General features: G+C 40.5%; 1 protein-coding gene across 6 annotated transcripts in view; it reads left to right on the forward strand.

The window, feature by feature from the left end:
• Positions 1-12,353, forward strand: part of tanc1a (tetratricopeptide repeat, ankyrin repeat and coiled-coil containing 1a) — a 117,268-nt gene that overhangs the window by 44,814 nt on the left and 60,101 nt on the right. For all 6 annotated transcript variants that reach the window (XM_060918671.1, XM_060918668.1, XM_060918672.1 and 3 more), the window contains one exon: positions 9,845-9,931. In XM_060918671.1, the coding sequence (XP_060774654.1) occupies positions 9,845-9,931 (87 nt within the window). The remainder of the gene's footprint in view (positions 1-9,844; positions 9,932-12,353) is intronic.

Here is a 12,353-nt window from a genome sequence, read left to right on the forward strand (position 1 = left end):
CCCCAAAATGTCTGTGCACGCCACTGACCCGCGCAACTTGCAAGGCAAACTGCAGGAGAGAAAGTTGGCGGTGTTCACAGGTCTCAAGATAAGTGTGAAAGCCCAAAGACGTCTGCCCCCCTGCATGAAGATATAATTTAAAAATAGGCCTGCACTATACTATCTTTGTACACAATACAATAATGAAATCAAATTGAAGGCTGAGCAGTTAAAATAAAAGAGGAAAATGATCAGGGAGTAAAGGCTAAGGAAAAAAAAAAAAGAAGTTTTAGACAGTAAGTGAAATATTTCTAGCCATGAGCCTATTTGTGCTAATTTTGATATGGCTTACAGATAAAGAAAATCCCAAATTCAGCATCTCACAAAATTAGAATATTGTAATTTAAGCAGGTATTGGGCGACTTTTGGCAGTGTGGGCAGGTGCCAAGTCCTGCTGGATGAATGAAAATCAGCATCTCCATAAAGCACAATTCTTCCTACTTTGCCCTAACATTAGGCTTAGGTTATGCATAGTGTGTGGAAATAAACACGACACATTAGCCAATAAAGTGATTTGAAACTTATTTATTTGTTAATAATTTGGAAAATTGGGAAATTATTCGCTTTTATAGGTGAAGAATCTTCTGAGCGCCCTTGATGAGCCATGAAAGGCAGTGGAATTTCGCAACACCATCTGTGCCTTTTACGAGTGTTGCATTTCATACTTGAAGGAATGGGGAGCTCCGTTTAAGGAGATAGAGGTCCTCTCCTGGACTCTCCTCAACACTGTCCCTCAATGGGATGAGGTTGAATCGTCCCTCCAGTACGTGTCTTCAAGCTTGCATCAATGTCACATTGACGAGACCCAGCTGTTTGACGAGACGTCATCTGTGCAGCTATATGCCACTGAGAAGGTGGCTCAGTGGAGCGCTGATGGCAAGCCAACGGATGAGCGCTGGGCGGAGATGTTCGCGCACTTCAAGAGTAGGGAGATTCCTTACAGCAATGTCAGCCAGCTTTGCCAGTTTGCCATGTGCCTACCTGGCACCAATGCTACAGCTGAGCGAATATTTTCACTCATGAGCAACACCTGGACTGACTGGAGGAATCGCATGACCACGCCTACTCTCAAAGCCTTGCTCATTACCCGGGCCAATTTCGACGATACTTGCTCGCAGTTTCACAGCAGGCTCTCGGGCAATAAAGCGCTACTGGAGCAAATTCACTCATGTAAATATATGCAATAAAATGGCATCTTCTTTAGGGTGGGTGGGTTGGGCGGCTGTGTTTCTGAAACTTTTTGTTGTCTTTCATCTGTTTCATCTGTCTTTAATCTGTATTACAGATTGTCTTGACTTGTTTGATGCTGTTGTCAACTCGGGGTTCACGTTTTCAAGAGAGTTAATAGCCGACACTGGTTAAGATTAAACAGAGGCATTCTGGGTAAAGGTTTGGAGGTGACAACGATTAGGCTCATGAGCTCGATCTTGTTACAACGCATAGCCTATTGTTTAAAAAAAAAAAAAGTTAATTGCATAAAATGTTGATGTTAATATGCAAGCAATGCATTTTCTTGGCGTTTTCACAAAGGTGAAATAAATCTGTTGAAATGTAGGCTATTGGCCCATTCCTGATCATCACATCTGTTGTCTGATTTTCTTACTTTAACTGAATTGTGATAGAAGTACATGTAGATAACAAGAAAATACTTGATTATTCTCTGAATTGTTGATAAAAGTGAGCTTCGACAAAATGATAAAAGCATCTGTTTGAGCCGGCGCATGTTTACATCAAAATGCGTGTGCGTGCACGAGTATCACGGTCACACGCAAAGTGTCCCGGTTTTAGACTCGGGAAATCTGGTCACCCTAAATTAGATCGATGTATGTATGTAATTATTCATCTGGAAACATGCACATATTAGTTTTGTGTTTTTAAGGTACAGCCTACTTAATTAGGAAAAAAAGTTGAATCTATCAACTTCATTTATTATTATTATTATTATTATTATTATTTTAATTTCTGTTCAATACTGCTTTTCTTCATTTATCACAGTTCTTGTTTTTAGCACTATTAATGCACATTCACATGTACAAAGCACATTTATATATAGATATATTCTATCCACATTCACTGGATATGAGCAATTGTGCGCTCTGATTGGTTACTCTATGACTAGGATATCAGCTCATATACCGTGAGTAGAGAAAAACAAAATGGCGGAGTATGTTGCTGAACCAGCCGAGGACGAAATAAAAACTCTACTCGAAAACAAAACCCCAAAAATACAAAGCAACAAAATATGGAATGAAAGTGTTTTGATAGTAAGAACATTTTTTTTTTCCAAGGATGATAATGATTATTGCATTTTTCACAAATCGCTCCTGTCATTTCACTGGTTTGTTTACATTCTAAGCGTAAATGATTTTGTTGGACGTTTTGTATAAAGTTTTTATTTACTGAATTTGCAAAAAATTTAAATAAAAATGCTGTTTCTCAAAATCCAGTGAATGTGGATAGACTAAAATAATTATTCCACTCAATTTGGTCGTACATGGATTATCGTTCCATTTTTGTCTGTTCTTGGGATCCCCCCCCCCGCATGTCTGATAACTTGCTGCTGCAACAAAACAATTTCCTAGCTTGGGATCAGTAAAGTATGTCGATTTATCCATCTATGTAGTATATGTGCAATGCAAAAGAAAAAAAAAAGGACTTCAGTTAAAACTAAAAATATTATTTGTACGTAACATTTATGCCTTTAATTTGTAAATGACTTGATGCCTTTTAAAAATATATATATATAAATAAAATGAAATTTTAAATGGCTATTCTGGGCGGCATGGTGGTGTAGTGGTTAGCGCTGTCGCCTCACAGCAAGAAGGTCCGGGTTCGAGCCCCGTGGCCAACGAAGGCCTTTCTGTACGGAGTTTGCATGTTCTCCCCGTGTCCGCGTGGGTTTCCTCCGGGTGCTCCGGTTTCCCCCACAGTCCAAAGACATGCAGGTTAGGTTAACTGGTGACCTCTAAATTGAGCGTAGGTGTGAATGTGAGTGTGAATGGTTGTCTGTGTCTATGTGTCAGCTCTGTGATGACCTGGCGACTTGTCCAGGGTGAACCCCGCCTTTCGCCTGTAGTCAGCTGGGATAGGATCCAGCTTGCCTGCGACCCTGTAGAACAGGATAAAGCGGCTAGAGATAATGAGATGGGAAATGGCTATTCTGCTCGAGTCTGCTTTGGTCCACTGATTGTTGTGATTTTGTGGCATTCCAAACATGTCGCCAATAGTGAAGTTGCAGTGTGCCCTCTGGTGGACAAACTACACAACACCACTCATAAGATGGATAAAAGATGTACTTTTCTTTAGTCTCTTTCTTTTTATACACACACACACACACACACACACACACAGCCATTGTGAATGCTGATACCGATTTATCACCAGTTAGCTCACATCAATCAGCATACCAATATTATCGGTCAAGCTCGAGACATAATATCAGGTCCACTTCATTTTTTTTTTTTTTTTTATACGTACATGTTTATTATATGCAACATCTGACATGGACCAGGCTGCAGACCGGGTTTTTTAAATTTATTTATTTTAAGTAAGTTTTATACAGTAAGCTTATTCACTCAGCTGGTTCCTCATAAACAACATTTGTGTCGCGCCACAGGATTTTTGTATCAATCGCTCTGTTTACAGAATGCATTGAAATGCGTGCAATATTTTGCACCATTTTTGCTGGCTGATCCAGTAACTATTAACAAATAATCACCTCAATAGCATCCCTACAGGATACATTTATCACTTTTCACATTATCCACGACAGGACTTGAGACAGGGACTCGTTTTAAATGACTACCGTGTAGTTCCTGTCCAGAACCGGAAATGAGTCAGCACTCAACACTGTCCATTCACTGTACATGTCCTGGTCTCCATGTTTTCAACACTGCATATTCAGAGGTTAGAAATAATAAAAAGAAATTATGACTGACTATCTTATATCAACACCAATTCTAGCTTTGTTGGTAACATTTTGTACAGATTGAAGTTGGTCCCATGTTAGAAACAGAGTATCGCCGACTAATATCAGTGCAGTGCCAAAAAGGAATTTGACATGGTGCCAGTCAATGAATGAAGAATCAAATTAAATGATCTATAGCTCTTTTTCAAATCCATAGTAAAAGTACTGTCATTCTGGTCCAAAAATACACTTTAGACATAGCTGAAACACCATGTAGAGCAGGGGTCCTCAACTTTTTCCACTTTGAGGCCCACCTATTCATACTTGTACCGAGTCGAGGCCCATTAAAGAAAATCCCCAATTATTTAGGCTTGCCTGTTCTATTAGAATCTTATAAACTATTGTAAAGTGTATTAATGGGATTCAACATCACTCCCTGTTACAGATGGGAGCCCAGGAATTAAATAAATGCAATAAAAACAAACTGTTTTTAATTGTAGGTTTTGTGTTTAAAACTGTACAGATGTGCCAGAAGCCAAACCATGCACACAGGTCATTCTCAGTCAAAAGGGATTAATGATCCGAAAGTGGAGTCTGGTCCATTAACACAAGAACTTACTGCCATGTTTGTGTTCAGCAAACAAACAAGTTATTAAAACCAAGAAGTTCAGAGCAATTCCAGCGTTATGGATGTGACACTTGAACTCAAAATGGTAACAAATGACCCAGTGCATGTTTTATTGTCTCCCAGTATTTAAACAGGTGTTGCATATTTTAAGGCTGTACCATACTGGAGAAGTGATAGAACAAGAACAATTCCCATAGTACATCTAGGGCATGCCAGAAAATGCCAATAAAAGATGCGTTATGGATGTGACAGAAAAAGTATCACTTTTCTTGGGTGACTGTACATTTTTATCAAACTCTGTGAAATTGTAAACCTAATGTCGAAATGGAGATATCCATTTGATAGAGGGGTCCAAGGTGAATATTAAAAAATCTTTGTTGGGGGCGTCGTGGCTCAGGTGGTTAAGGCGCCATACCATGAATGCGGGCGACCCGGGTTCGATTCCGGCCCGAGGTCATTTCCCGATCCCTTCCCGTCTCTCTCTCTCCCGCTCATTTCCTGTCTCTACACTGTCCTATCCAATAAAGGTGCAAAAAGCCCAAAAAAATATCTTTAAAAAAAAAAAAAAAAAAAAAAATCTTTGTTTAAAATATTTTGTATTTCATGCAGAGTTTCGGAAGGAAAAGTCAGCGTTATGGATGTGACGTGTCTGAAATAGACATGGCATATGTTTAGAAAATCAGCAATTTAACCACCATAACCCTTTGAAAAACTCTCTAAATATCAGCTAAAACTATCAAAGTTCTTAAATAATATTTAGGATGGCTATTGTTTTGCTGTTTTGTGGATTTTAGCATACATTTCTGTGGCTTGTGGCAATAATATAGAATTGTACATGATCAAAGTTGATTTTAGCTTGGGTTTTACATTATAAGAAAGAAAGACTGACAGTGACATATTAGGTTGGTTACAAATTGGTTCAACTTATTCACATCTGTAAAATACAGGCCTAGGTGATATCTCTGGGAGTGGTTTTGATGTATTACATGTTGCTTTATTTTTGCACGGTGAGGTTGACATTTACATGGACTTGCCCTTCACTCAAAAGAAGTGGATATAGAAAACCACTCAATGGGATTAGAGCCTTACACACTAACAAAGAAGGATTTGTCCTATGAAAGGGAAATTTACGAGCTAAATTTGACATTAGTAGAATAAATTTTGATCCTGTCGTAGCCATAACTAAATACAAAGACAATAGTTATGTATATTATTAACTTAATAATTAACAGGTATCAACAAATTTAAGGGTTTTTTTTAAATAAAGATTGTGTATATTATTAGTCTTTTGTATTTGTAATTCTTTGTATCTGTACATGCACGACCCCACCAGCTCTGCTGATCAACTTATTGTGTTTAAATAAAGTCATTCATTCATTACGAGTTGGAAAATAATCCATCCGTTGAGTTCCCCGACGTCTCAGACTACCTGGTGCTGCAGACATCGTTCTACATGGAGACACAGATGAAATCCTGGAAGATCATGGAGGAGAACAACTTATGTATGGTTGTGTTAATCATCTGGGGATCAGGACACTACAAGATAATCCCATATTGTTTATTCCTGGGTAAATGGGAGTTTCTGGGCTTTTTGTATGCATCTTTGAGGTGGTTGCTAGGATGCTACAAGTTTTAGTATCAGGTGTAAACAAACCACAGCCACTCGATTCCCAATCCTCCCTGCTCTTCTCTTCCACCGGGCATTGCAGATCCATATAATTTACCTGCAGACGTATTTATTTATTCAGCCCGCTGCGCTTGCTCTGTGTGCACACACGCACGGGTTAAGTGTGACAAAATAAATGCTCATTCTTTTTAATTTACCCACAAATGTATTTATTCCACTTGAAAAGTATATGGCAATCCAGCTACCGGATTTGGGGCACTACGACATCCTGAACTACAGTGGTGCTTGAAAGTTTGTGAACCCTTTAGAATTTTCTATATTTCTGCATAAATATGACCTAAAACATCAGATTTTCACACAAGTCCTAAAAGTAGATAAAGAGAACCCAGTTAAACAAACGAGACAAAAATATTATACTTGGTCATTTATTTATTGAGGAATCCAATATTACATATCTGTGAGTGGCAAAAGTATGTGAGCCTTTTGCTTTCAGTATCTGGTGTGACCCACTAGTCAGACCGAACTGAAGAAGCCTTTCGGACGAGAGGTGAAACGTCTTTAAGAATTTCAAGCAAGTCCAGTTGCCTTATTTAGCACCTGCGGTTTTACTCTGACCTGGATGACTGAGAACCTTCACAGACATATCTGGAATTTCACAACACACTTCCTGTTGTGGTGATCGATCATTTCTTGAAGGCGTGGGTGACAAAGACAGACACACACCACGGGCGATTGCTCTAAGACAACGAGGGAGGCTCAGCCTCCTCTAAAAATGACGAACATCGTGTAGGATGAATTGCGCTAGGCTTATGTTATAGCCGACCTTATAACATTGCTATTTCAGATCCAGAATCATAGAAATATATGTGCTCAACCCAACTACAGTGCGAAATCATTCCCTTATAACTTTCCCCAGTTCGCCTAATGTGCGCGTGAGTTTTTCCCCCTCGTGACAGCGCGATGCAGCCCAGCCTCAGTGGACTTCAATGGCATTTGGGAGCTATGCGCTTTTCAATCTCAAAATGCAAGACGGTTATTGGACAAATACTGCGAAAACGCCCGCCCACTGGACTCCCAGCCTCAGTGGACTTCAATGGCATTTGGGAGCTATGCACTTTTCAATCTCAAAATGCAAGACGGTTATTGGACAAATACTGCGAAAACGCCTGCCTATGGACTCCCAGCCTCACAGTGGGAGGGACATGGCAGTTTCCGCGAGGAGATTGGTGAAAGCGGCTGGATATTTTCTTTGATTGACAGCTCGTTTCAAGTATAGACAGGCAGTGGTGAATTTCAGTTCAGTCCCATGCGGATTCGCAAGTGCTGTGGTGTATTGTAAGAGATTACATTTCGACTTCATTCATTACATACGGTTTCTACCAGCTTTTTTAGTTTGTATATATTTTCATTGTAAATAAAGTGTAAATATAGTGTTGTCAAGTTTGCTATCGGGGCGGCACGGTGGTGTAGTGGTTAGCGCTGTCGCCTCACAGCAAGAAGGTCCTGGGTTCGAGCCCCGGGGCCGGCGAGGGCCTTTCTGTGTGGAGTTTGCATGTTCTCCCCGTGTCCGCGTGGGTTTCCTCCGGGTGCTCCGGTTTCCCCCACAGTCCAAAGACATGCAGGTTAGGTTAACTGGTGACTCTAAATTGACCGTAGGTGTGAATGTGAGTATGAATGGTTGTCTGTGTCTATGTGTCAGCCCTGTGATGACCTGGCGACTTGTCCAGGGTGTACCCCGCCTTTCGCCCGTAGTCAGCTGGGATAGGCTCCAGCTTGCCTGCGACCCTGTAGAAGGATAAAGCGGCTAGAGATAATGAGATGAGATGAGAAGTTTGCTATCTTAGTTCCAGAAATTTCGTTTATTTGAGTGACTGAACTTGAACTTGAGGGGGCTAGTCAGCTAGCAAGAAAGCTGCGCACGGATGCCAAGCATTGCTGATTTAATTTTGGCGAAGCCATTTGCCAGTCTTCCTTTCAAGGAAAAAATTAAAATTAAAGAGCAGGGTAGACCAACGCCTCAAATTGACTTGGTGAAAAAGGTAGGGAATAATACTCGTTCCTTTCAGCTCTCCTGGTACGAGAAAGTGAATTGGCTAACAGCAAGTGACCCACATCAACAACAGTAAATAGGCTACTTTAGTAATATGTCATGGATGGACCAAAAATATAGAATCTATTTAAAATATTTATGCTGAGTATATTATATTGGAATATATATTTTTCTGGATATGAATTAAACACAGCTACAATTTGGAAAACGTTTTTAAACAAAAACACAGCCGAGAACATTTCACACTACAGACCTGGATTAAAAGTGAAGGGTTATCAAAATTGTCAATAAAACATTTCTCAGTCAAAATAAGTAAAATATAGGGAAAGTGTCACTGAATGAAATGTGTGGCACCCAGCTCTATGTTTGGCTCCCCAAGGTCAGTGCTTGTGCCGATTCCAGAACACTCTGCTGTTACTGCTGAGGTTCCTGACAAAGAGCTGCTTTCAATAATGATCAATTTTTAAACAACATGCCACAATTTTAAAATATAAAATGTTAAAATATACCCCCCCCCCCAACACCACCATCATGTATATTGGACAGTAGGCTAATGGGCCAAAAGAACCTGTTATTTCACAGTTTGTGACCCTGCCAACAATCAGCCAGATCAGAGGCAAGAGTATGGGCAAAATTTGTGTTTTTTCTTTTTTCTTTTAAAATCTGGAAATATCGTAACCAACCAGCCTCCCGTTTGAAAGACTACCAGCCGCCACTGACACACACACGCGCGCGCGCACACACACACACACACAGTATTTCCAGAACAGCATTTCAGGGCCTGGTCTTTTTCCAACTATCATCAGACCCTGACTTATTCGACTAGCTTGAGGGAATGTTTTTGAGGCTACAAAGCACTTCTGGATAAGTTAATCTGCTAAGAGTAAACTATAGATTGTAATAAGTATTTAATTTAAAAAAAAAAAGCCAGCAGTACTGTGACGGACCACCGTGGGGCCTCAGCACACAGGCTGAGAACCAGAACCAGACGACTCTGTGGCCTAAAGTGGAGTCGTCCTGTCCTTACAAATCGGATGGTCAAACATACACTGATGCATTTCTGCTGCAGTGATCTCCTGTGTCTTTTTAGCATGTGATTATTTATTCATTTATTTATTTGTTTTAATGTGTCCTGATGCAGAGCGGACTCCTCACCCCTGATTAATGCTGTCTTACTTTAACAGGTGTATGTGTGGACTTCAAAGACACTTTTGCCTTTGAAGCTTCATGATGAGACGTGCGCGCGCGCACACACTATGATGAATAGGGTCAGATAGATGTGCAAGTTGAATGAAAAAAAGAAAAATGGGGATTATGGAGGAGGACAAGACCAGCATGAGGAACTATTTATAGTACATAGATCAATTGATCATGGAGTAAATCTGTTTGGGGGGTACAGCAGAGCAGCTTGCAAACATGAAGGAAAGTTCTTACACACTCTTGAGATAGATCATCTCAAAACGCCATCTGGAAAGATTTAACTCGGCAAAAACTCCCCTCTCTCTCTCTCTCTGCTTCCTCTCCTCCCTGACTCCTCCCTTTCTTTCGTTCCTCCTCCTCCTCTCTCATCATCTTGTATGTGTGTGTGTGTAGGGTCTGTCAGGAAGCCCAAGCATGCCGAGAGCTCCCGTGTTCCCATGGATGCATTCAGCTGGAGCCTGAGGAGCGAGGAGAACGCTGGTGAGCATTTCATCTTTGTCTTTTAACCAGCTGAACATCCTGCACCTCTTAAAACTTTTATTATGGAGGACGAGTGCGATACGATGATGTGATCTCGATATTGTCATAAATTAGGTCGCAAGACGCACTCCCAAGAGCATCACGGTGCTTTTATTAGACTTTTTTGTTAGTTTTTCTTTTAAAAATGGTTTAATTTGCTCTCATTTATAAAAATGCACCAGTGGCTATAGGCTTTTTTTTCTTTTTTTAAATATGTAGTTCTACCCTTTTCTTGGCACTTTGTTTAGAAAACTATAACTCAACTTTTTTTTTTTGAAGCAGCTGCAAGGTGGACCGAATGTGGTCATGTTTCAAAAGTGCTGCTACCAGCGTTTTATTTTTTCATCAGCAGTGATTGGGGGGTTTCAACTTTTGTGACATTGGTCAGGAGGTAAAGAAAGAAGTTCACAATCGGGTCATGAGTTGGAGTGGGGGCAAGTGAGGAAAACAAACATGGATGACTAAGTGCTGGGTGAATAAGAGGAGATTTACACCATGATGAATGAAAACTGTGTCTCTGGTAATGTTCAGGAATTTTACAGGTTGGTTGGTTGGTTAGTTAGTTAATAGATTAGTTAGTTAGCTGAAACTAGACTAGCTGGGACTGCTAAGAGCGTTGCTATGGTTACAGTGTGTGTTTGAGCCTCCTTTTTTTTTTCTTTCCATATTTGGGGAGAAAAACAGCCAAAGACTAAATAATACTGTATCCATGGCAACAGCTGATATGTAGATGAACATCGTGTGATTATTGATGTTTTGAGGTTTATTTGTATGTTGTAACATATTAAAGGAGAGAGATGGAGTGATGGAGTAACATGAAGGGCTGGAACAAATAAAGCTAACTCTAACTTTTAAATGCTATAAAATACAAGTTTGAGGATTCTGTTCTCTCTCTCGCTCATCATACTTTGTCCCTCCCTCCCTCCCTCCCTCCCTCCCTCCCTCCATCTATCTATCTATCTATCTATCTATCTATCTATCTATCTATCTGTCTGTCTGTCTGTCTGTCTGTCTGTCTGTCTGTCTGTCTGTCTGTCTGTCTGTCTGTCTGTCTGTCTGTCTGTCTGTCTGTCTGTGTCTGTCTCTCTCTGTCTGTTGTGTGTGTCTCTCTTGCTCACTCTGCCTCTTTCTCTCTCTGTTTATCATACATTGTTCTATTATTTGTGTATAAACTTGTGTGCTTTGAAGGAAAATGGCCAACAGATCTCTGAAGTGTGTGTGCACCTGTAACCAGTGACCCTCAAAATTCCTAAAAAACCACACACACACAGAGCTAATCACATTCAGACATGTGTTCTTGTCTGTAAGTGGATCCTATCTGTAACCGTGATGTTGGTTTTGGACTCGCTCTTCGGACCTTCTATTCCAGGCGGTTCAGCCCGCACTCTGCCCTTTTCATAAAATTACACACCATCGTTCATAAAGCGAACCTACACTGTACGCCTGTCATTTCTCAACACACCAGCCTGACTCGGGCTCCTCGGATGAACAGGGAGCGCTCGTCCTCACTCGTTTTTGAGTAATTTGTAATTATGAGAGACTCAGGACTGCTTCCTGATCCCCATAATGACCTCGAAAGGTCAAAGGGCAACGATTACCGGATCTTAGCACTATAATTGTTTTTTTTTGTTTGTTTGTTTTTTTAAATGGGATGAAAAATCTTAAACAGAGGAGAAACATCTAATCATATTATCAGCGTGGATGTGTGTGTGTGTGTGAGAGAGAGATTGGATTGCTGCGTCCCATCGTTTTCTAATTGGACTGTTTTGCAATTCTGATGAAATTACATTTCGATCACAGGAACATTTTCCCCCAAATGCCAGACCTCACTGTTCCTTTCTGTTCCATTTCGTTCTTGTGTATTTGACTATAAATAGCTGCTGATTTGTTCAGTTCTGAATGGCTTTGACGTTGCAGGATGATTCAGCTTCTTTGGTGAACTTTTTTTTTTTTTTTTAATTATTTGTAAGGTGTTTGGATTTGTGATCCACAATCCCTTCTCAGAATTTAAAACTGGTGTTTTGTGTGTTAAATTCACGTGATGCTGACTGATGTATCGTACATGTGAGCATCAGACCCAACACCATCGTTCATCTTAAAGGCCATCGCTGACACCTGTAGGAGTTTTGGGCTGCTTTGTTGAGGGCATTATTGAGAGGAACCAACCTGCTGAGGAGCTTTGTGAGAACTACGTACTCATACTGGACCTTCATTTAAGGACTTTTTTTTTTCCTGTTTGCATTTGGACCACCAATAGGAACAGTGAAATGATGGAAGCTAGAGTGACGTTAGCAGGAAGTCAAGTCAAAGTCCTTCCTGTGCCAGGGCCTGGTATTCCCAAGCAGTCTCCAGGCCTTTAACACTACGTTCACACTGCAAGGCT

This window comes from Neoarius graeffei, chromosome 4, assembly GCF_027579695.1.
Source record: "Neoarius graeffei isolate fNeoGra1 chromosome 4, fNeoGra1.pri, whole genome shotgun sequence".
In the NCBI taxonomy this organism is placed as follows: domain Eukaryota; kingdom Metazoa; phylum Chordata; class Actinopteri; order Siluriformes; family Ariidae; genus Neoarius; species Neoarius graeffei.